Here is a 25,422-nt window from a genome sequence, read left to right on the forward strand (position 1 = left end):
CCTCTGTCCCTATGCTCTGAAGAGTTTTAGTCAAGAAAGGATGCTGTACGTTGTCAAATGCTTTTTCTGCATCTGCTGAGAAGATCATGTAGTTCTTGTTCTTTCTTTGATTAATGTATTGTATCACATTGATTGATTTGCAGATCTTGAACCAGCCTTGCAGCACAGGGATAAATCCCACTTGGTCGTGGTGAATAATCCTTTTAATGTACTGTTGGATCCTATTGGCTAGTATTTTGGTGAGAATTTTTGCATCCATGTTCATCAGGGATATTGGTCTGTAATTCTCCTTTTTGATGGGGTCTTTGTCTGGTTTTGGATCAAGGTAATGCTGGCCTCATAAAATGAGTTTGGAAGTTTTCCTTCCATTTCTATTTTTTGGAACAGTTTCAGAAGAATCGTTATTAATTCCTCTTTAAATGTTTGGTAGAATTCCCCTGGGAAGCCATCTGGCCCTGGGCTCTTGTTTGTTGGGAGATTTTTGATTACTGCTTCAATTTCCTTAGTGGTTATAGCATTTCCCTTTTTAAAGCCTATACTAAGATGAGGTGCTGAAGAAAGAGGTAGCAGGCAAGGGTCAAACGATTTATTCCATGCAGTACATTCTAAGAAAAAGAGGAACAAATTCGTCTCGCTCAAAATTCAGGTTGGTTTGCTCATAAATTCTTTCAGTCTATTAGTACATGAGCATGATGTTTCCATCTACTGTTCATTTACACTTACTGGAAGAGAAATGTGAAAGAAAGGCTCTCAGGAGTAAACAAATAAAAATAGGAGTTAAGCACAAGAGCAGTTTTACTGTGATAGGTCCTCTGTGAGCTTGCTTTTACTTACCGAGGCTTAACTTTTTCTGTGTATATTTACTTTCAGTTGAAAACATGAATAAGCTTCAGTTTTAAAACGTAATCATAGAGAACATTAATTTGACAGTTATATAAGTCATGTAGGTTTTGACTACAGTCATCACTTTTTATCGGTCTGATACTGCTTTTGGTAACTTTCTTCCAACTATGAAGGAATAGGAAGTAGAATTAGCAACGGTCAAGCTGATATTCTATTTGAGAGAAACAAAAATATTCACTTGTTCTTTGAAGTACTAGAGAATTATAGCAACTGAAATATTTTTTTAAAAGAAAAGAGATCTAACTGCTTAAGTTGTAAATTAATAGTTAGGCCACTGTGTCTATTCAGTATGTTAGATATCATTGTTTGTTTTCACTATACTTTTCTAGTATACTCTGATTTATGCCTTTTTGATCTCTTTTGCTTTCTTTGACTTATAACTGTTTTATTATCACCCATATGCAACATGCAGTGGCCAACGTTCAGCAGTAAATGTTGAGTGCTTTCTCTGTATACAACAATGCTTTAGCAATGATGGGGGGCATAAAAGGAGAATTGTGAGAGGGAGTGTGTACTTCAGTACAAAACTCCCATTTTCTTCCATACGGTATTCAGGTTGGCCAAAGGTAAAAGTGTTAACAACATTATTCTTTTGGGAAAAAGTAACATGGCACATTTTCTTCATGTGAAAATAATAAATATTTTTTCTGCCTTCACAGATAAATCTCCTCATTTTCTCCGTCTGGGGGACGTGGAGGTCAATGCAGGGCAGAACGCTACGTTTCAGTGTATTGCTACGGGGAGAGACGCTGTGCATAACAAGTTATGGCTGCAGGTAAGGCCTAGTGGACAGCTGAGCTAACGGGTACACTTGATTTTTAAAAAATCACAAAGTACTGCTTCTGGTGTCATTCTTGTGTATGTGTGTGTGTGTGTGTGAGAGAGAGAGAGAGAGAGAGAGAGTTCTCTTGCGTAGGTTTGTTTTAATTGACTGCAGATTCATTTCAGATATTTCTGTTTTGGGAAGATGAATAAACATATAACAGTATGTAGTTAATAAATATCTGGGTTAGTTTCTAGTGAAAAACTAATGTTTCTCTAAAGTTATATATAACTGTAAAAACAATTTTTTTCTAAATCCATTCAAAGTAGGAAAAAAATGAAAATTTCCTCATTTAATATTTTGAAAACTCAACTTACAAGAGCATAGCACTTAAGTAGGAACTGTCATACTCTGATACATTTACAGAAATAGTTTAAGAAACCTTTGGAAGTACTTCTGGAAATTTGAATTGGAAGAGAGCCAATTAAATTCTTTTTTTCAGAACTTTTGTTTATAAGGGTTAATCACAGATCTGAGGTCAAGACATTTGCTTTGCATATATTAAATCTTCAGTAAATATGTATTTAATGAATTACAATTTGACATTATGTTGGGGAAATGTAAACAGTACATGCAAAGAGCTTTGAAAGAATCAGAGAGATAATAATAGACTAAGGAAGGTGCCAGGCTTCAGAGAGTATCTGCCAATCTGGGGATGGGGGGTGGGTGGGAGGGGCTTAGAGCAGCTCTAAAAAAAAAGTCAGGAGGCTGACCCAAGGAAAGATGACTATTGAGCTAAATATTTGAGCCTAGAACATATGTAATAATATTCTCTGAGCACTTATTATTTTTGTGTTCCTTTTGCATCAGAATGAAGGAAGGGATTTAATTGGTTAGAACGAAATTCCTGAGACTGTCAATAGAGACCAAAAGAGAAAAATCATTGTAAGATTAGCATAGTTTCTTGAACATAGACTTCAGCATTTATTTTGACATCTTTAAAGAGGTAAAAATAGGGTTGGGGATAATCATTAGGTTGTGGGAGGTTGGGGTCATGATTATAATAAATGATTTTTGAAATCATACCCAGTATAATGCCTAATACTCTACTAGTGGTTATAAATTTCTTATTTCATCAAATCTTCACATCCACTTGGATGTTATAACCCATATACTCATATAAACTTAATTATCACTACTTTTATAATTCGTTTGATTTGCAGGTGTTAGGATATCATCCTGAATATGTGAAATGGAAATGAATCCCCTATTTTTTTTTTCTGTGATTATGGTGATTTCCCCTATAGATATTGAAATATAAGATAATTCTTTATAAAGAGGGTACCGTATAATATACAACCGTTTTATCAGCTAAACATGAAATCAGAATCCATCTTTCTCTCTCTCAGACTAAATAAACAATTTTTAGACATTTTTCCCTAATTGGTTAATTTTTTTTTTCATTTAGGTGGGAACATTAGTTGGCCTTGACTTTAGTTGTGATCTGTACAGTCTTGTCTTGGAGAACCAGAGACTCTGCAGTCTGCCTCTGGTTTTATGCCCCAGGATTTAATATGACAATGAAATAAAAGGGTTTTGTGTACTCAGACACCAGCTGCCTTGTGGCAACAAAGACTTTCTGGCCCTGCTGGTTTGAGTGTGTTGCAGTCAAAATATTGCTCGTTTATTGTTTCCTACTTTGTGGATTGGCCCATTTCAGTATAGTTTTAAAAAATAGTCCTTCTGTCATTTTTTTAAAGAAAGATGAGAGATAAAAAATAATTCTGTTAAAAATTTATTCTGCTTTCCTTTTTTTCCTCTTTTCTTTACACTCCTAAGGTGAATTTGTGTATTTCTCTTCCGTTTTGACAGTGAGATTACCCAATTCCTTAGCAGTTTATATATTTTCCTTATTCTTTAAACAAGCTTTTCTACTTTCTCAGTAGTACCACTCAAATTACCTTAAGTTATTCTTTTAAATCTTCCTTCTTCATGTTTAAGAAATATTGAAAACTATCCATTACTTAGTTGAGGGATGTTTTCAAATGAATAAGACTAGTTATTTTATATAAATATATAGTGAGTCAGTCAGAATGTGGCCAGTGGTTTAAAAAAAAAATCTTTTGCTTAAAGTAGTAGAAATATAATAAAGCAGAAAGAATCTTGATTCCATAATGAATTTACAGGCAACCCATAAAAATTGATGTCAAGTCCTGTTTACTTGGTACAGAATGACTTCGAGAAATCAGGAGGCCAAACTGTTAATTCTAACCTTAATTTGAACCTTTCAACCCTTCCAACCCAGTTAGGTGTGTGGACATAGAGAATTCATTGAACTATTGAATCTGTTTTATAGATAAGTTCTTTATCTATGAAAGGAGAAATGGGTAGAAACTAAGATCCCTCCCAGCTATAAGATGCTAAACTAGATCTTTGCGTTATTTTTGATGACCTGAGACATGGCCTTCATTACCTTTTTCATTTGATGGAAGAATGTGAAATTGTTTATGTTATTAGTTTTGTATGGGTAAAAATTGCCCCTGAAATTAACTATCATTGTGAGAACAACTGCTTAAAATACCCGCTGACAGTACTGAGAATGTATTGGAAGCAACTCAGAATGAAAGGTCACTGCATCCTGTCACAGAAGTAATGGGATAATGGAGTAGCTGTTATACTTGCCATGGATGGTAGGTGTCATTAAAAATGGTGATTGACTTTTTATGTTTTTCAAATCGTTTACATTATATAGTATTAAGTGTCAATTGATAAATGTTTAAATATGGGGTAAAAACCCCCAAAATAGAAAAGCATCCAACTTTCTGTTTTAAAGGAAAAATGATATACTACAAATGTTTAAACCCTAATACCTGATAGCATTTGACATTTAAAATAATTTATGTATGGAGGGGCGCCTGGGTGGTTCAATCATTTAAGCATCTGACTCTTGGTTTTGGCTCAGGTCATGATCTCAGGGATGTGAGATTGAGCCCATTCTAGCTCTGTGCTCAGTGAGGAGTCTGCTTGAGGATTCTCTCCCTCTGTCACTCCCTTGCCCCCCTCTTTCTCTCTCTCATAAATAAATAAATAATAAATAAATAAATAAAATCATTTATGTATGGCAATACATTTATCTTTTATTTTTAAATATTTTATTTATTTATTTGACAGAGAGAGATACAACGAGAGAGGGAACACAAGTAGGGGGAGTGGGAGAGGAAGCAGGCTCCCCACTGAGCAGGGAGCCCGATGTGGGGCTCCATCCCAGGACCCTGGGATCATGACCTGAGCCAAAGGCAGTCGTGTAACGACTGAGCCACCCAGGCACCCCTGGAACTACATTTAAAAAATAAATCTCTCACTTGTACATTGTCTTTAGCTTACAATTGATATGTCAGTCATTTTTTATCGTTCAAACTGACATACAAATTAATAGGTAAATTAAAAAATAGAACACACAAAAGCAAACACTTGAGTTACCTGAGCTAATCTAGGATAATTCATAAGGTATATATCATAGTGGTTCTGGATGTGTCTTTAGGGAGTGTTCTTTCCTGTAAGATCTCAGATTATATAATTACAGAGTCTTAGAATTAGGTCATTCACTCTAGACATTTAGAGAACAATGACAAAATACATTACCCAGATTAACCTCCTTGTACATGCTCAGTAAACTACTGATGCATAAAACAACATGGATGACTGTTTCTAGAAGTCTATTTAGTGTCAACAAGCTATCAATATGGTAAAATTGTGAGGTTTTCTGGACCATAGCTTAAAATGATGTTATGAAGTTCATTCATGTTGGAAAAAGGACTTAAAGACTTCAGTTGCTTGTAGAGAATTACCAAATTCCTTTTCAATCATAAAACTCAATGGTAGCGTGCATTCCACATATAAACACAATATTTGTTGTCAGGTTACGATGTGCAGTTTTTTCCCACATGAACAGATGTTTTTTGGGGCTTCCAGCAAGTTTTAGACGTATGCTGTTTTGTGTTTCCAAGGAACCCTCAGTGGTAGGGAATTTGTGGATCATAACTTAAGGCTTATGGTAAAACACAGATTATAGGAAATAAGATCACAAATGAAATTTTAATGTACAATTTATATTGAAATAAAATAATAAAAATCGGATTATATTTTTTAGAAACATCAGATAATTTTTCTCACAGGAAAGAGAAAAAATTAGATTATACATTTTTGTAGGTTACAAATGTTCGTCATGTCCTTTTATTGCAGTGCTAACTGATATCAAGAAAGAAGTGATGGCGGCAAAGAGTGAATATATAAGGAAATAGCTAACATAACACAACAGTACCCCTCCCGAGTATTTATACAAGAGAAATAAAGGCATGTGTTCACAAAATGACTTGTGTAAGAATGTTTATAACAGCTTTATTCATAATAACCAGTAATCGTAAAGAACCCCGAAGTCCGTTAACAGGAAGGAGTAGGCAATGTGTGGTTCATTCAAGCAATGGAATGTTACAACAAAGAATGAGTTACCAATGTGGATAACTCTCAGCGATAGTATGTTTTCAGAAAGGGGAAAGATAGAAAAGAGTGCATACTGTATGGTTACGTTTACATTAAGTACCGGAAAAAACAAAACTAATTTAATGTGATAGAAATCAGAACAGTATTTGACTGTGGGTGATGAGGAGGGACTGGAAGTGGGCAGGGGAAACTTTCAGAGGTATTGTAAATGTCATATATATTTATTGGGGTGCTGGGTCCATGGGTGCATATACATTTGTTAGAAGTTAAGTTCGATCCAATTTGCTGTATATATAGTTTACCTCAATAGTGAATGAGGCAAAGTGAGTATGTGGTACATTCTGGCATTACTAATCAAGCCACAGATGATAATAGCCTGTAAACATTAAGCTGCATTTTGTCCATCTTGTCCATTTGAAGTTATTTGATTAGGTTCAAGGGTAATTTTTAATCAGTAGTCTATGCTGAAATACAGAATAAAGCATGTTCTGAGTGTTCTGTTATCAGAACATGTTATAAATTCTGAGGATGTGAAAGTTGAAACAAGGTTGGACTGTAATTTATGACTTAGTATTCTTTTATGAAGATCCAGTATAAGTGGACACCTACATGGCAAATCAAATAGAGCCCACTGCTGGAACATCTGTCTGACCATATGTTTTGGCTTCAGGTTCAGTATAGAAACTAAAATGCTAATGACTCCATCCATCATCACAGAGCTTGGCGGGCATGCATCATTGGATTGGACAGAGAAATTCAACAGTGGAGTTATTGAAAGTAGGGAATTGTGTGGGTAGATTTGGTGACACCATTTGTTTTGGTGAATTGAAATGAGGCTGTTTAATGTGTGACTGGTAATCCTATGCAGATTGCCATCAAAGCCGTGGCAGTTGGGCCAATCTGTCAGCAGTTGCCGCAGGTGCTGGCCCTATGCCTCCTCAGTGGGCCTGCCAAAACAGGAAAGTCAGCCATCACTTTGCACTTGGTGAGGTTCATCACACTAATGTAGTATGATGCAGCTAGTTTCTCAGCCCAAGTAAATGTCATTCCTTATGGAGCAATAGATAATTCAAGCAATAGATTGAGAGTAATAATTGGAGAGTAAAATTAGTAAAATGAAATGCAAATTGCTCTAAAAAAAAACAACCAAAGAGAGGCTGACCTCTTGCAGTACCAATTGTTGTCAGCTGAGGATCAATGAAAATGGTTGGTCTGAAACTTCTGGGCATACAGTGTTTTTGTCTATCCAGGGAGATGTAATGTGAATATCATCATGGAAGCAGTGGAAATCAGAAGCATGATATTTTACAAAATGAGTTAATTCAAAAGTATAAAAATTTTCGCTGATGAAACCTATCACTACTCAATTTCAAATGCCGCACAGTCATCGCTTACAGAGTTCCCTCTGATGCTTCCACGCTATGGTATTTTTCCGTGCCTGTTTATACGAAGTGCCTGGATGTTTGTAGCATATTTCATTTCAACAAGAGATGTTACTATCCCCGATAGGATTTCCTTTTGAGAAAAAAAAAATCTGGTAATTTTGCATTTATTATAATGAAGGAGAATTCTTAGAAGAAATTGATCTATGCCTAAAAGACGAAGTTTATGGTGGGCAATTCATTGAAAACTAATTTGAGAGGAATATTTCAAAACCTAATTGACTAAACATGTAATATGTGATTAGCTTATATTGGATACCATGTAAAGAAAAGAAAAGAAAAAAGTAATGAATTATAGTGAAAATTTTCCTACTGTCCAGACTTGATGAAGGTCCTGACATTTTCTAAGTCATTGGCCCTAAGGGTGGCTGACACATATCTAAAATATTAGAATAAGAAAAGGCAGCATATAATTACTAGGATAGTGAATAAAAATTACTAGAACAGTGAATAAAGTTGAAGACGTGATGTCAGAATGGCTAAAGTGACATGGTGTAAATATATCTTGAGATTCATGGGAGAGCAGATAAACTTCATAAAATCTTAGATTCTTGGGAATATTCAAGAGGGATTTAATTTGTTCTGTATAGATTCTAAAGTACAATACTCACTAATAGTTCAAAGCTCTGTGGTGAGGGATATAAGCTGATTATAAGGAAGAACTTTGTAATTGTAGGGCTGTTGAAACTTAGTATGAGCTATTCCAGGAGGTAGTAAAACTACAATTAGTGGAAGTATCCGAGCATAATCTGGATAAGCACTTGTGAGAGCTGTAGAAGATGTTTAAGCATGAGGCTGAATACATTTTAAGATCCTTTCAGCCCTGAGAAATGCCTCTGTAACTGAGTAAGAAAAGACAACATAGAAGCTAAGCACTATACTATTTCAGAGTTGAGAGAGGTCCGCATCGTCTGGACTGTTCGGTGAAATCATTAAGGAAGATTTGATTGAGTCTTTGAAGGATCTGTAGGACATGAATAGAAAAGATACGTGAGCACGGTTATCGCTGCAGGTTAGTGCGTGTGCGGGTGCGGTAGGAACGTCAGGAGAAGGGTCCTATTAAAGTGGAAGGTTAGCGGTGAGAAGCGGAGGTAGATACAAGTTTTGGTAGGGTTGGGACTAGGCCATGATGAAGACATACGCCAGAAAGAAGCTGCTGTTAGCAGTGCAGATTTCAAGTAGTAAGGGCTTGGGATTGGCCGGTGCTGGTGGAACCGAAAAATACCTGAGTAGTGAAGGAGAGGGACAGATGAAAGAAGTACCAGTTGACAGAATTGGGGAGGATGTGAGTGAAATGATCAAGTCAGCTTCCCAAATTTCCTCAAAAGTTTATTTTTTAAAGCCAGTCAGTGAATGTGTTTTCTCGTTTTCTGTCTTGGGACTGATTTGTCTGTTAGACCCATCTGTTTCCTTTTTTTTTTTCTTTCTTTCTTTCTATCTTCATAATTGTGTATAAGTTATCCTAGATAGGAATGAAAGGTGAGGGGACATTCCCCATTCCTTTTGGCTCTTTTAAGCTTTATTATTTTTTTTAAGATTTTATTTTATTTATTTGACACAGAGAGAGAGAGAGAGAGCACAAGCAGGGGGAGCGGCAGGCAGAGGGAGAGGGTGCCCGATGCGGGGCTCGATCCCAGGACCATGGGATCATGACTTGAGCCAAAGTCAGACACTTAACCGACTGAGCCACCCAGGCGCCCCTCTTTTGAGCTTTAATAAAAGATTGCCAAGACAGTTTGAAGCTTGTAGGTGGTTGTGATATCTACTGGAAGGCTACTGGTGCTTTTAGCCTTGGCTTCTTTTATACCTTGCAGCTCGCAGAACGGGAGTAATGTCTGAGGGCAGTGTTAACCATGTCTCTGGTGCTTCTCTGATTTCTTGTCAACTAATAGATAAACACTAGCCTGCTATTTAATTCTAATTGTCTCTTTCTATTCTTACTTTAAGCAGTAGTGATTTTTTTTTTTCTGTGTATATGCTGATTTACAGTTATTTCTGTTTCACTTAAGAGACCATGTACCATTTGGTAGCTAAGGTATCACTCTTGTCAGTCTGCTGCTTTTCCTCAGGGCATTGGTTTATTTGAGTTCAGGGCATTATATTCTTCCTTCCTGGCTTCATACAAAGAATTATGGGCTATTGATCTTGAAGCAGAATCATTGACCAAGTATCATGGATTGTAATGTTTATCTTTTATTTTCGGCATTTTGGGTGTATATGTATGTAAATGGTGATCATCAGAAAATTTAATCATATTTAATTTTTAGGATTGTTAAGTATCCCTGAGGTCATTTTAGTTGGCTTTCTGTGGCTTTCTACCATAAAGAGTTCAATGCCTTGAAGATAGAGTGCATTCTTTTCCATCTTCAATAATTTATAAACTCTTGGGTTTGTTGTCTGCAGATTACATAATTGATTATAAATGAATAATGTGTGGAAAATACTTTATCTTACTTATCTATCCCTGGAGCATAACCGAAAGCTCGGCAGTCATAGAATCTCAAGGATTTCTTCCTATCGATATCTATAAATAACAATTTACTGCTTTTTCTGTGCAAGAATAATGCACTCTTCTCTTGTTCCTAAAGCTGCCCTTCGGTGTGTTTTCTAAGTGTGTCACATCCAACACTTTACAACTTTCCACTGACTTCCTGCAATCAGTGTACAATGTGGAGGCTCTGGTAGCAGGCTGGGTTTCTTCGTTATGAAAAGCAATCTGATATAAAGATCTAATATTTATAAAATCATTTTATTATACGACAAAACATAGAAAATCACACAAAATAAGAACTACGGATGAATTTTTATAAGGTACACACCACACAGGACAAGAAAGGGACTTTGCCAGCCAGCCTATGGGCTCCTTCTGAGGGCTCAGTCCCAGCCACACCTGAGCCAGCTCCCTACCTCTGCAAGTAATGGTTTTCATAACTTTTAGCCCTTCTTTGTTTTTGCATAGTTTTTTCCCCCACTTACACATATATTCCTAAATGCTCTAAATTAGTCTTGTCTAATTAAAATAAGTTTTTTAAAGTCTCTTTTAATCTGTGGGTTTTTCCTCTGTCTCCCTTTCTTTTCCTCACAGTTTGTCTATTGAGGAGGAACCCAGACTGCTGACTGGTAGTTTTGCACTGTCTGCATTTTACCAATTGCATACAAATGCCCTCTTTGATTCAACACATTCTGAATTTTTCTGTAAATTGGCAGCCACATCCAGAGTCAAGTTTGATCCTTTGACAGTGCTGGAGGTGGTGCCTGGTATGATTACAGGAGGCACAAAATGTCTCTCTCTCTCTCTCTCTCTTTTTGAGGTCTTGATAGCCATTGATGCTTAATGCCTATATTCATCGTGCAGGCTGTAAATTGTGATACTCTAATTCAGTTAAAGAAGAGATACTTCTCATCTACCTTTCACTACCCAGTGACATACTTCATTAGGGAAAGGGAAGATAAATGCTCAAATCTTTGCTTTAGTTATTAGTTGTCAATATAATGAGTTGATTCCTTACCATTCTCCAAAGGTGACTGATTCTTCTTCTTCTTATGAACTCGTGGACTTAAACATGTTTAATTGACTTCAGTTTGTTGTAATTATTACTATTATTACTACTATTAAAACTCAAATGGACCCATCTTTGGCTAGTGAGAAAACCTCTTCAGGTTGACTCCAGAGTTCTTTTGATATGACTTCAGTAGTTTTTGGTAGTTTCCTGCCATCTGATATTGTGAGGTGCTCCATCATCATTTCCTACATTTTCTTCTCTAGACCTGGTGTGCTGGTTTGGTTTAGAGAGAAATTGTATTTCAGGACCATGATGTGGTTTCTGAAGGGTACTCATTTTGTTAGACCTTTTCAGTGAACAGAACTAAGGGAAAATGCATATTTAAAGATAAAATATCTATGAGTTCTTATTTATATTTCAACTTCAAGCCTAAAGATTTTCAGTTAATGTTTTCTCTATTACAGCTTGTCAAGCTATGGGTTCTTTTCTCCATGCTACTATTCTTGGGTCTCAATAACACAGGAGAAGAGAGAATTAGAATACTCCATAATTCCTCATTTTTAAAATCTGATGTCATTTTGAATACTTGTACCATGTAACTCATAGCATATGACTATTGCATACTATACTCTCTCTCATATAGCCCTTATTTACTTAGTTCTGCAGGCAACTATGTTTTTAGTGATAACTATCAGTTTATATCTCATATCTTCCCAGTAACTTTGGTTGTTTAAAAGTCATTTTCTGGTAGAGTGTTCATCGAATTAGCACATAGAATTAATATTCCCTGAGTTCTTGGATGTTGATAATAGTTTATATGTGCACTTGATTTTTTTTGTACCCTTGATCCTTTTTTTAAGATTTTATTTATTTGAGAGAGAGAGAGAGAGGGAGAGAGAGCGAGCATGAGCAGGGGGAGGGATAGAGGGAGGAGAGAATCTCAAGCGGACTCCACACCGCGTGAACCCCGACAACAGAGCTCGATCTCACAGCTCTGAGATTATGACCTGAGTTGAAATCGAGAGTCGGATGCTTAACCAACTGAGCCACCCAGGCGCCCCTGGGCCCTTCTTAGGTCAGTTTTGCAGGATATAAAGTCCTTTGTTCACATTTTCTTTCCTGAATAACTTTAATATGCTACTTCATTTCATTCTGGCATAAAGCCTTGCTATCAAAGTCTGATAATATTTGTTTCCTCATAAGTCATCTCTCTGCTTTTTCTAGATAATCTAAGGATTTTTTCCTTTTTTTTTTAAAGATTCTAATTTTATCAGAATATGTATCATTGTGGGTCATTCTAGGCTACGCTTCTCAGGTATGTAGTGTGTTCTTCCGTTGTGTATTTTTAAAACTTTTTTTTTTTTAATTTTCAGAAGGTGCTTTTAGTTATTATTTAAGTACTTTTTTTGTTTCCTTGCTTCTGTATGGACTTGTGTTATCTCTATGTTTGATCTTCTTTGCGTTTCATCATTAATAGTCACTATCTCTGGAATCTCCTTTTTGTTCTCTTTGTTTTAAATTAAAAGTCTCTTTTTTTCCCCACATTCTGTTTTGCTTAAGACATCATCTGTTGATTTTATTTACACTAGTTAATCATACTTCTGAAATGACTTTTTTCTTTCATTTCTAATGTTTCCTGAGTTCTGTCATCTTATTTATGAGTTTTATTAATTCAAATTTATATTATTCTTTCATGTCATGAATCATTTTCTTAATATGTTTTAGTATAGCTTGAAATATTAGGTTTCAGTTTTGATCTGTTTTATGGGCATATTTTCCTGGCTTACTTTCAGAGACTCTGGGGTTTATACTCTGCTCTTTATTCTGTTTTAAACTTATAATAACTTTATGTTGGACTTGACCTTATACTTTTAAGTTGTTCATTTTTATGTGAACTATATTGTCTTGAAATTTTAAATGGGATGTGGAGTTCAGGAAAACTTTTCTGATTTCAAGAATCGTCTTTTGTTCCTGTGAGTTATGTTTAAAAATATGGCCACTTGCTTTCTCGGATTTCTTGATTTTGTTCTCATCTCTACTCTGTCTGGGCCTTTTCTTTCCTTACTTTCTCTTGTTGTTCTGTCTGTTTTTATGTGTCAGATTCAGAAAGACTGAAAAATTATCCCACTGCCACCAAGTTGCCAGAATCCCTGAAGTGTAATGCTTTAATTGTATTGGTCTCTTTGCTCTACCTAATTTTCCTCTTACTATGAATGGCATAGGTTTATCATTGTAAACTCACATGCTTTATATTCCTTATTTTCTCCAGTGCAATTTGATACAACCAGCCAATACTATTATTTATATTCCTCAGTTTGTCTAAAATTTTCTAAGGTCACAAATGCACAGTCACCCAGATCTTTACCTTCTATAGGTATTTGATTAGGAATATCTAATGGTAATATTTTGCATCTCTTTACTACATCATACTATGGACTAAAAATGTCTCTTTTACTACTGGCAATAGAGTTACTATTGCCTATAAAATCTAACCAGATTTAGAGAACCAATTCTAGAAAACCCAGAACCAAAGCAGATCAGAAAACTCAGCTTTAAAAAAAAGCTCTTCTTCTAGAAGCATTTCTGGTAACAAAATCATGTATCTGTCAGTGTTCAAACGTGAAAAGCATATGTATATGTGTGTACACACACACACACCCCCTTTCTTTTATTCCTAAAAGGATTTACTGCAAGGAACTGGTTTATGTGATTGTGGGGCTGGCTAGGCAAGTCTGAAGTCTGCAGCTCAAACCCTTGGGAGGGGCAGGCTTCTGTATTCAGGCACAAATTCAAGTTGCTGTTTATAGGTGGAATTTCTTCAACTTCAGGGGAGCCTCAGCTCTGATTTTAAAACATTTTAACTAATTGAATCAAGTCCACCCAGATTATCTAGGATAATCTCCCTTACTTAGTGTCAATTGGTTATAGACTTCAATTCCATCTCCAGAATCCCTTTACAGGGACACCTAGTTTGATTGAATAACTTGGGACTGTAGTGTAGACAAGTTGAATTATCAAAAGACCATCACAGTTATTAAACTTTTATTTGCTTATATATTGTGTTGATTATTATCTTCATTATATTGCTGTTACCAGGATTTGCAATGAGAACTTTTATACAGTTAGTCTCATTAATATTCTCAGCATCTTTGTTGCATAGCAGGTACAAATAGATAACCCCAGTTTTAAATAAAAAGGTGGAGATGTGAGAAATAATGAGAACTGTGAAGCTACTAAATGGTTGTTTCAGGACTGGAACCTAGGTATCATCCTCCATCAGGTGCAGTTCAGTCCACTTTTTCATGCTCTCTGTGTCACTCCTTGTACCTACAACATGGCGGAGACACCTATGCTCTGTAGGTTAAGACTCTTTTTCTTGTTTAATAGCTGAATTTACATTTTTTACACTTGGGTAATGATCGATTCTCATAATCTGTTATCCCCAGCACATTTTTACTCTGCTTTTTAATCAGAATTATTTTTGCCACCTCTCTTTCTTTTTCTGTGTCAAATATCATTCAGCTTGTTCAGTCCTTTCATTGCCAAATAGTAAATGTGTTGACCAACTTAGTATTGTCATTTTAGTGTAATTTTCCTCGAAGAACACTATGTTCTTATTAAATGCTTAATCTGTTGAAATAAATATAATAATTTCTAGTGGATATAAATAAGTGCTTTTCTCAAATCAGTAAGATGTTTCTAATTTTAGAAATGTCTAGATTTCTAAGCCTTTAATTTTGCCATAAAACATTTTGTGTTTCTAAAATTCTTGGTTTAATTGTTCAGGAATAATAATAATAGCTCATGAGAAAGAAAAAAAACATTCATATGGTAGACAAGCCCTGGTAAGGAATCCTCAGTTCCTTGGCATTAATTTGGCTGGATTGTTGTATGATTTACTTCAACCTTACTTAATTATATTGTGCAAATTTACTTTGGGTTTAGTTTTGGACAAAAGGGCAAGTACTGACAAATCATATGCCATTCTGTTAGTCCTCTTAATATATTCAACAGGAACCTAAATATCAAATGTAGGGAAACAGTCTCTTAACAGTTTCTCTGACTCCAAGAGGATGGAGGGATCATATATCATCATGTGCCCGAGAAAGGCAGTGAAAAATAAATAAACCGATAAATGTAATTTAATATTTTCTTCAAGTCAGCAGAGTGAAATAATCCCTGCAAGTATTCTAAGAGCCACATTATTTAATTTTAAATTAAGTTGGATTAATTCTATTACTCAAGCTTTGAAAAGAAAAGCTGAGATAAACTGTATCATATTTTAACTGTACTATATTAACTTTTAGGAGTTCAAGCTGAAAGTAATATAACACCAAGTGTTTTATGTCCTTTAACAGGAAGTCCGAGAAAGAAAGGGGCTCTAGGAGTTGTTGATACCATTTCAGACACTTGATGAAGAACCTGATGTGTCTTCCTCCCTGATGTGCCGTCCTCTATGTGTCCACCTTTCCCTCACATTGGGTTCTCTCACATCGACAAGGCCGCTCTTCTAGTTTTAGGCATAACGTGGAGAAAAAGAAAAGAGGACCCACTGTGTCTTCTCTAGAAGTGTGAAAGCCTTTCTGGAAGGGAATTGGGCCTGTTTTTGTCGAATCTCATTGGCCAGAGTCAGGGTGCACACCCATTTTTATACCTTTCACTATGATTAAGAATAGGACTTCCATGATTGTTTTCTACCAGTGTGTCTCAAGCTGTAATGTCTTGATGCATAACCTAGGGATCTTGTGAAAATGTAGATTTTGATTCAGTAGGTCTACAGTGATCTCTAGACTTAGGCTTTGTAACAATTTGACAGGTGATTCTGATGCTGCTGGTCTGTAGATCAGCAAGGGCTTTGATTAATAACCTGGGTATTATAGATGTTGAGAATTAACCAATATTATCACTGCACTACTTTAAGCCGGGTACCGAACTTGTCAAATAAACACTGCATATGGCCTGCATGAGGGAGCTTACTTAAATAGAGGAGTAATAACTCAGAGACTCTAATGACAAGTCTCAGCAACCTGTATGGAGACACAGCAAATCAGAAAACATGGTGAGGCTATGAGAAGTGGGGGAGTGAAAAAGGCAGTGTTAGGTTATAATCCTTGGATCATATAATTTTTGTGGTTCATTTCTCAGTATTTCTCAGAGTTGGGGATATTTACAGTGGCAAAATCATATAAAAAACTCAAAGCAGGATAAAGAGCCTGGAGCTGAAGAATGTAAAAGCAGAAAACTATATGCAAACACTGCTGTGTAAGGGAGAAATTTAACATGACTTCTTTCTTCCTTCATAGTGCCGCCCACTCTGCTAAATTGATAGCTTCTAGTCAGGCAAAGACTATTATTTTGGATTATAAAGGAAAAGTTATCATTATTTTTACTTCTGAAATGTACATGTCATCATTTGCTACTTTTAACTATAATGCATTACTGGAAGCTGAGTAAATAATGCAATGTCTAGTAGAGTAGATTATATTTCTCTTTGGTACAATGCATTGGCGAAGGCTTTACAACAAATAATCAATTCATTGGACTGGACCTATAATATAAATGGGAAAAAAAAAGCAACTTTGGCTTAGTTTAGAGGAAATACTGCTGGATTTTGTGTCATTAAACCTGGTTTAGAGTTTTAATCCTGCTACTAACAGGCTACATATCACATTTCTAACCTTTCTGAATCCTGATTTTATCATCTTTAAGTGGAAATAACTGTCACATAGGTTTTTGTGAGATAGCAGTGACAGAACCAAGATAATAGCCTGTATACGATCAGGTACATGGTGGAGGCACTTACTAAATGATTATTGAAGATAAGCCTGAATATTATGAGGGTATAATGGTATGATGAATGGTTATTGTCATTTCAAGGGATAAATAGCATGTATGTCGGGAGCGCCTGGGTGGCTCAGTTGTTAAGCGTCTGCCTTCGGCTCAGGTCATGATCCCAGGGTCCTGGGATCGAGCCCCGCGTCGGGCTCCCTGCTCTGCAGGAAGCTTGCTTCTCCCTCTCCCACTCCCCCTGCTTGTGTTCCCTCTCTCGCTGTGTCTCTCTCTGTCAAATAAATAAAATCTTAAAAAAAAAAATAGCATGTATGTCGACTGTGCTCTTTAATTATATAAACAGTGTATATCCTATATAAGCATATATATTTTGTGCTTATGTTAGCATATTACTAAACACAAATACAAACATAATGTAACCTTTGTGTACTCCTGGATCTCCTTAAGCAGGCCCCTCAATGTCTTTTAAGTTGAGGTATTGTTCAGAAATAGCTTAGCATAAGTGCTCTCCAGATGCCTTTGAGATTCTATGTTTATGTAGCTTCCCTTTATTATTACTTTTAATTAATGATTAGTATATTTTGTTATAATAATTTACAAAAGCCTAAGGAGGGCTTACGTGATTCTTGTCTCTAAAAACAGCAGTGAATTTATTCATTTTAACCAAGAACTTGAGCAACTCAATAAATAGAGATAATATATATGATGGCAGGGAAGAAAAATATGTATGTAATAAGACTTGAAACCCTCCCTTTAGGGTGATTTCAGTATACCAGGAGGGAAAAAATATATATGTCTATATCTGTACCTATCTATATATGATATGATATGAGAAGTGGGGGAGGTAGCTTTCTCTCCCTTATATATATCTATATATACTATATAGACACATAGTAACTTCTATAGGGAGAGATATATAGAGATTTCCCCACTTCTCATATCATATCATACACACACACACACACACACACACACACATATATAGAGAGAGAGAATGAATATATTAGAAGAGATTCAAGATAGAAAAGCCAGTCATTGAGGCTTTGATGGCTGGTTGTAATGTAAGGGGTCAAGTGAGGTCTCATTGAAAATGCAGGAAGGGAAAAATGAAGGGGGGGAAATCAGAGGGGGAGACGAACCATGAGAGACTGTGGACTCTGAGAAACAAACTGAGGGTTCTAGAGGGGAGGGGGGTGGGGGGACGGGTTAGCCTGGTGATGGGTATTAAGGAGGGCACATTCTGCATGGAGCACTGGGTGTTATACGCAAACAATGAATCATGGAACACTACATCAAAAACTAATGATGTAATGTATGGTGACTAACATAATAAAAAAAATGCAGAGAGTTAAAGAAATGGGAGAATCACATGGTTAGCTGTGGTTGTAGAGGAAACCGTCACAGCATGGGAACTTGGATATTCTAAGGTCGTAAAAGAGGCTGTTGGGCATCACTGAGGCCAGGGTGAGTTTGGGGATCGCTGAGAATATTCACAGGACTACGCTGAAGAGGACACTTTTGCCTGGTAGATCACTGTGATGGGAATGATACTTGGGCATGCTGGGAATTCCAGAAGTTGAGAGGTTGGTGAGTGGGATTGTAGAGGAATGTAGGTCCGCAAGGGACGAACTGGATAATGGTGGCCTTCCCTAAAGGAGAGTAAGACCAGAGAAGAAAATATGCCCTCCGTTAAAGAAAAGTTTGGAGAAGGTGGTATCGTGAGATGAATGGCAATTAAGATGGAAAGATGAAATAATGATGACTGAGAGAGAGAATCTCTTCATAAGAGAAGATGGGCTTTTGAAAGGCATGGAGTTAAAAGACGTGGGTGTGTGTGTGCACACACAAGGTAATTCAGAAGGAGGGTGGCCAAGGGACTTGGCTGGTCTTGCAGAAGAGCTGAGAAATATAAATGGCAGAGAGGAAGGTGGTGGAAGGTTGAGGGCAACACTGGAGGGATAAGTTAGAGGAAGAGGAAGTGAGAGATGTACAGGTATAAAGAGTGCCTTCCAGTTAGAAAGATTGTATCAAATGATGTAATCATTAAAAAAAGGGCAGCCTGAAATTTGCATATGTAATGGGTTTTTGTTTGGTTCGCAGGGAAAAAGAATCTAGACTTGATTTAATGGATTTTTATCTTAAGACTTCTGAATATAAGCTGCATATATAAGCATATGCTTATATGCTTAATGAAGAGAAAATACAATATAAGCATTTTGTCTTCATTATTATCCAGGAGAATGATCAGAGATCTTGGTGCAAAAATCATGGAATAGGTGGGTAAGGAAAGAGTTAACAAAAAGCTGAATGAATAAGGGGCGCCTGGGTGGCTCAGTTCTTAAGAGTCGGCCTTAGGCTCAGGTCATGATCCCAGGGGCCTGGAATAGAGGCCCAGGGATCGAACCCCAGGTCATTGGGCTCTCTGCTCCGAGGGAATCCTGCTTCTCCCTCTCCCACTCCCCCGGCTTGTGTTCCCTCTCTTGCTGTCTCTCTCTCTCTCTCTGTCAAAATAAATAAATAAAATCTTTAAAAAAAATGTTGAAGGAATAAAATACAGTAAAATCATAGTTGGGACTTTGTGTCCTTAGGTATATATGTATGCGTATACATACCCATACATGCATATATACTACATAGTACGCACAGATACATCATTTCAGATGTGGTGAAAAGAGATTACAGATACAGTGGATTTTAGGATTTAAAGTTACTAAAGTAGTAGAATGATCCTTTTATTATTTACTCTTTTAAAAAATACAAAGTGCTTCAGCCATGAAAAAATCATAGGAAACAGTAAGATGATCACTAATGTACCCACCAAATTTAAAAGAAGTTGACATTTTGCATTTTTATTACATACACTAATTTTTTTTAAGGAATTTTATTTGAGGTTTTAACATGTATACATGTATTTCACATCAGCGGAATAATGGAGCTGGTTGTGATTGCTATTGCTAATTTTTCAGTAATTTTAGGACCAAACGATATTACATTGGTAATGGGAAAGTGGCCATAGTGGGAGTATTTACACCACAGAAATTGAGACATGATACAAATCAACACTTTATATTTTTGGTTAAGAACGAGTTGTTCAGCATTTTACCAGCAAACTGCTGGTCTTAGTTTGCATAAACTTTTACACTGTATTTTGTTGGATGGCCAAATCTCAGTCTATTCAGGAAAATTTGGATTTTTCCCATTGAACTGTTCTTATATTGAAATGATTCTGAGTTCAACATTCTTGTACATTATCTCTTTGATCACATATGCAAAAGTGATTCATTCAGATGTAGAAATATAGAAGTGAACTTTTGGGTGCTAGGGTATATACATCTTCAGATTTACTAGATAGTAACAAATTATCTTCTAAAATGACTGTAATATTTTATACTTCCATTTGTAATTTTAGGGCTTTTGTTTCCCACATCTAGTAGTATGAGATGATCTTTAAGTAGTATGAAAGGATACCAGGATACTTAGCATTTCACCAACAAGAGTTGAGGTTGAGGATCATGACCAGTTCTTTCTCATAGTTATGACTTTTCTTTTGCCCTTTGTGCTGTCTTTGACATACAGACGTTTTAAAATTAAGGTTGAGGATTTCTTTTCATGGTTATTAGACATATACATTTTCTCTTTTTATAGCCTGTCCACTTTTTGATAGGGTTGTTTGTCTTTTTTCTTATTGAACTGTAGAAGATCTTTACATAACCTGGCTATTTATCTTTTGATGGATTATTTCCATGACAAATATCTTATCACAGTTCGTAGCTTTTTTTTTTCACTTTATTTATGATGTCTTTCAACATATAGAAGTTATAAATTTTATTATAGTTGAATTTTTCAACCATTTCCTTTATAGCTTATACTTACTGGTCTTGTGTGAGGTACCCTGATGTCATAAATATGCTTTTCAGTATTTCATTTTGAAAGTTGACAGATATGCTATTAACATTTAGGTCCTTTTGATTACTTCTCTTAAACGGTATAAATTGGCTGTCATTAATGCCAAAGAGATAAGTTTGCAAAGAGTACAGATTTTGGTTTGACTCTAAATTATCCATCAGTATTTTATTGTCATTCTGTGGCCGGTCACATGCTACACTTTTAGGATACAAAGGATGCATTGGGCATGGTCTTGGTCTTCTTTTGGGGACAAACCTATTATATAGCACATGCTGTATAGAATACGGGCTAAAAGAAGCTGGGAAAAGGAATTATGTGCCGTGGGGACATTAACTGTTCTGTTAATTCATATGCTCTGAGCCAGTAACAATTTTATGGAAAATAGTAGTAATGTATAATGTCAGTGCTATACCCCTAAAGGATACCAGTGTTTATTTCCATGCTTTTTTTGGGTTGAATGACATTGGAAAAGATTTGTGGGGCTACATAGACATTTTCCTCCTAATTTAGGAACAAGAATAATTTATCACAGATATCGGTTGCTAAGATGCTTTAGATTTATGGAAATGTTAAGAACCTGTTTTTTAAAGATTGGTTTCTGCTTGCAGAGACGAAATGGAGAAGATATACCAGTAGCCCAGACTAAGAACATCAATCACAGAAGATTTGCTGCTTCCTTTAGATTGCAGGAAGTGACAAAAACTGACCAGGATTTGTATCGCTGTGTAACGCAGTCAGAACGAGGCTCCGGTGTGTCCAATTTCGCTCAACTTATTGTAAGAGGTAAAGTTGCTTTCACTTCGTGAAATTGCTTGGCTTGGTTAGAACAAAGCAACCTTGTAGATATTTTGATTGATTTTTAAACCTGCTGCTCTTCATCGCAAGTCACTGAAAAATTATATCATATAAAGGTTCTGCTAATGTCTCAAAGTAAAATAAGACTGTTGTACACGTGTCGAACAAGGTTTCAACAAGTGTTTTCCATAGAAAGGAATGTATTTTAAAAAGCTCTAATAGGGCTAACCATGTAGAACACTTTATTCCATTTTGCCACCATCTAGTTTTGCATTTTAATTTTAGACTTGCTTTTCCCATTTAAAATAGCTCCACAGATACCACTTTTGTTCTTCAAAGCATTGTGGCCATGAGGTCAAGGTCAGAGTTTCTATCCCCATGGAGATCTGTAAAGGTTAACGGTATCAAAACCCAGTGGTGGTGGATGTTCACCAGTTCTGGCCCCCAGAGGATCTTAGAAAGTTAGACATGCTAAGTGGCCTTGCTATAGCTTAGCTTGAGAAGTACAAGTGCACAATGTGTGTTAAATTCATTCAAAATTTACTGGGTCCCTGATATTATGAAACATATACACCAAATATATACACTGTCCCAGTTTGTGGAGTTAAAGTTGTAAATAAAATACAAAGTCGCTGACCACGTAGAGCTCAACACTGAGGTGTATTAGGCACACTATATAGAAAAATATTGAAAATGTATCAAATTATGATATGTGTTATGAAGAAACTGATTAATATTTTTGTTAGGGTGATCTGGAAGACCTCTTTGAGAGGGGGCAGGTGACCTGAAGCCTTAAAAATGAGGAATTGGGTGCCTGGGTGGCTGAGTCCGTTAATGATTTCTCTTTGGCTCAGGTCCTGATCCCAGGGTCCTGGGATCGAGTCCCACATCAGGCTCCCTGCTTGGCGGGGAGTCTGCTTCTCTGCCCCTCCCCTGGCTCATGTGCATTCTCTCTTGCTCGCTCACTCTCTTTCTCTCTCAAATAAATAAGATCTTTAAAAAAAATAATAAATGAGGGATCTATTTCCTATGTGAAAATTTAGAGGAAATACAGATCTGTTGAGTAGACTCCAGCATCAATCAATAATGACACAAATGAAAATAATTATAGACCACCTAAGTCTCCTCAAGTTTAGGAGATCCTAACAAGAATGTCTAACCTGAACTGAGATTTATCTGAGACATCAAGACAAGGTCCTTGTGAGTGAGCTTTGTTTGAGATAGGATCTGAAGGTTGAGAACCATTGTCCAGGTGAGGGATGTGGATGTGGGGGCAGGGATAAGAGGAATAAATGCCCGCAGAAGTGCCAGGCAGAGGACAGGGCACGTGTTAGGGCCCAGAGGCTGGAAGAACATGAGAGACATCCATATTCAAGTTAATCTATTTTAAATGCTTGACGTCAAATGTCTTTTACATACATTATTTCATTTTAAGATTTACTTGATTTTAATACTTTAACCTTTAATGTTTTAGAGAGAAGAAAATTGAAATTCAGACTATATGATAATTGCCCAGAGCCACAAAAATCTAATAATTGACTGAACCAGAATTTAACCCTGTGTTTCTTGACTCCTGAGGCTGGGCTCCTTCTTTTCCACCACAGCTTTATCTCACATTATCATGATTAAATAATGCCACTAGCCGTTTGTAATGCTTTTTGTCTTGAGAGATCCTATAGATCATTTTTTTTTTTAAAGTTTATCTTTGTAGATTGGATATGACTCTGTAATAATAAGACTTCTCTCATGTCTCCAGAGTCAGCTCATATCACCTGCTTAAGTTCATGAAAGCACCGTCCCAGTTAATTGAGTACTAAGAAAACAGCATAGTATTTTAACGTTCAGTGCTCAGGCAGGGTTCAGTCAGAGAGATGATTTTTATGTTTGTAGATGGTTGTATTCTCATCTCTCTTGAGCCTGTTCCTGCCTCTTTCTCACCTGCGCCTACTTTGGAAAGCCTGAAGATGTCCTTGGGTAGTCTTCAGAGTGATTAATATGCTCTGGATACCGGAAGTTGGGTGTGCTCTTGAGTCATCATGCTCACTGATGTGTATGGTACTCTGCATTTGATGTGCAGGCACTTAAAGAGCTGGTGGCTTTTCATAGTGCAGTTAGAGTGCTTTTGAATACCGTACAGTTATTTATATGTGTGTCTGTCTGTCTGCGTGTGCGTATGTCGATGTGTATATATACGTATATATACATATATATACTTTTTTTGAGGAAGTGGTCTTGTGGTGTATTCAACAGTTTGCAGAAAGCAGAGTTGAAACTTTTATCCAGGTGCTCCCTTTGAAAGATACATTTCCTTTTCTCGTAGAGCTGTTTTATATTTGTGTATTTTAGTTTTGTTTTGGCATTACCAGATCTCTCTTGTTTATCTGAATCAAAAAGTAGATTTTATCATTTTATCAAAGCTTGGTTTTCTTTACCTGGAGACAGATGTATCATGGCTGCTCTGAGAGTGTTACTTGTGGAATAAGTATTTCAATAAGATGTATAAATAGAGAATCTTTGGATTTCATAGAGAAGTTTGACTTTTTTTCTTTTCCTTTTTTAGAGTTCTGCCATTTAGCCTACATTTTGTTTCAGATCTTATATGGTTGGGTTAAAATACAATGGTGCTTTAAATCTTGCTATCCAGAGTCTGCCAACAATTTAGAAACATATTTTGATCGTTTTAGCAGTTTTATTTTCTTTTCAACATATTTAGGTTGTTATATATCTAATACTTACAGGTAATACTTTGCTTGTTGTTTTATTTTGAAAACGAATATAAAGGAATAAATTTTCTTGTTTGTCTAGATAACCACAAAATAAATATTCTTAACCAAACAACCCACCCTTTGGGGTCGGCTGTCCTGGTGTTAAAACAGTGCTGAGAATTAACTATGGTGACAGGTCCTGTCTCTCATTGGCACTTCTTAAAGCTGACATCCTGTTACATCGATACAAAAGATGGTAATTTTAAAGGAAATTTTTGGGGCAGTGATATGAATAGTCTTTAATAAGAGCTGGCATAGTATTGCCTTTTGTCAAAAATGACCCAAGGGTAAGAGTGTATTAGTGCATTTTCTCCTAAACTGAAAGTGACAGGGCATGCTTAAGGCTCTTTCACTACTGTCCGTTACAAATGAAAATTTCACTGCAAAATTCTCGTGTTGAAGAGTATTGATCTCTGTGTTCCCACAGCCAGAAGAAGAAAAAAAAAGTATGCTGAAACAGAATTTACTTTGTCATGACTTTAGCATTGCTTCCAGATCATTTTGAGTAATGATAATGTCTTCAGCTTGTGGAAGCCAATCTTTATTGACAAAAAGGATGAGATGAAGAGCAGATGTTTCTGTTCTTTGTTTCTACAAAATTGAAGTGTAAAAAATGTGAAATACAGGTTGAAATGTGCTTACAAGCTGAAAGCTGGAAGCCCTGACTTTGTAGCCTCAGTTGTGTTATAGATTCTCATCCTTTACCTCATTTGCAATCTTCTCCGTTCTTTCCCGCCTCTATAAATCAAGGGTCCACTTACATTCCTGACTAACTGACCCACAATAAAGGTCTCTGAAATTTTCTGTCTGCTGCAACTGACACTCAATTTCTATTCCTATTTGTTAGTTATGCTTTTCTATCTATTTTTTTATCAGTGAAACTCCAGTTACATTTTAAGTTATTTAATGTGCAAAACACAGTTTATGTTTGTCTCTCTTGGTTTGATTTTTAAATTTTAGCACCACCAACTATCAGCCATCATCAAAATGCTGTGGACGTAAAAAGTATTCAGTTAATATTTTCATCTATTCTCCGTGAATACTAGCGACCTCTA

The 25,422-nt window shown here is 36.2% G+C and overlaps 1 protein-coding gene across 2 annotated transcripts in view; it reads left to right on the forward strand.

The window, feature by feature from the left end:
- Positions 1-25,422, forward strand: part of PTPRK (protein tyrosine phosphatase receptor type K) — a 553,262-nt gene that overhangs the window by 279,813 nt on the left and 248,027 nt on the right. For both annotated transcript variants that reach the window (XM_028117097.2, XM_088023873.1), the window contains exons 5-6: positions 1,563-1,678; positions 21,416-21,590. In XM_028117097.2, the coding sequence (XP_027972898.1) occupies positions 1,563-1,678; positions 21,416-21,590 (291 nt within the window). The remainder of the gene's footprint in view (positions 1-1,562; positions 1,679-21,415; positions 21,591-25,422) is intronic.

The sequence above is a fragment of the Eumetopias jubatus genome, unplaced genomic scaffold (genome assembly GCF_037043125.1).
Source record: "Eumetopias jubatus isolate StellerSeaLion01/CBP00866 unplaced genomic scaffold, mEumJub1_p1.0 scaffold_6, whole genome shotgun sequence".
In the NCBI taxonomy this organism is placed as follows: domain Eukaryota; kingdom Metazoa; phylum Chordata; class Mammalia; order Carnivora; family Otariidae; genus Eumetopias; species Eumetopias jubatus.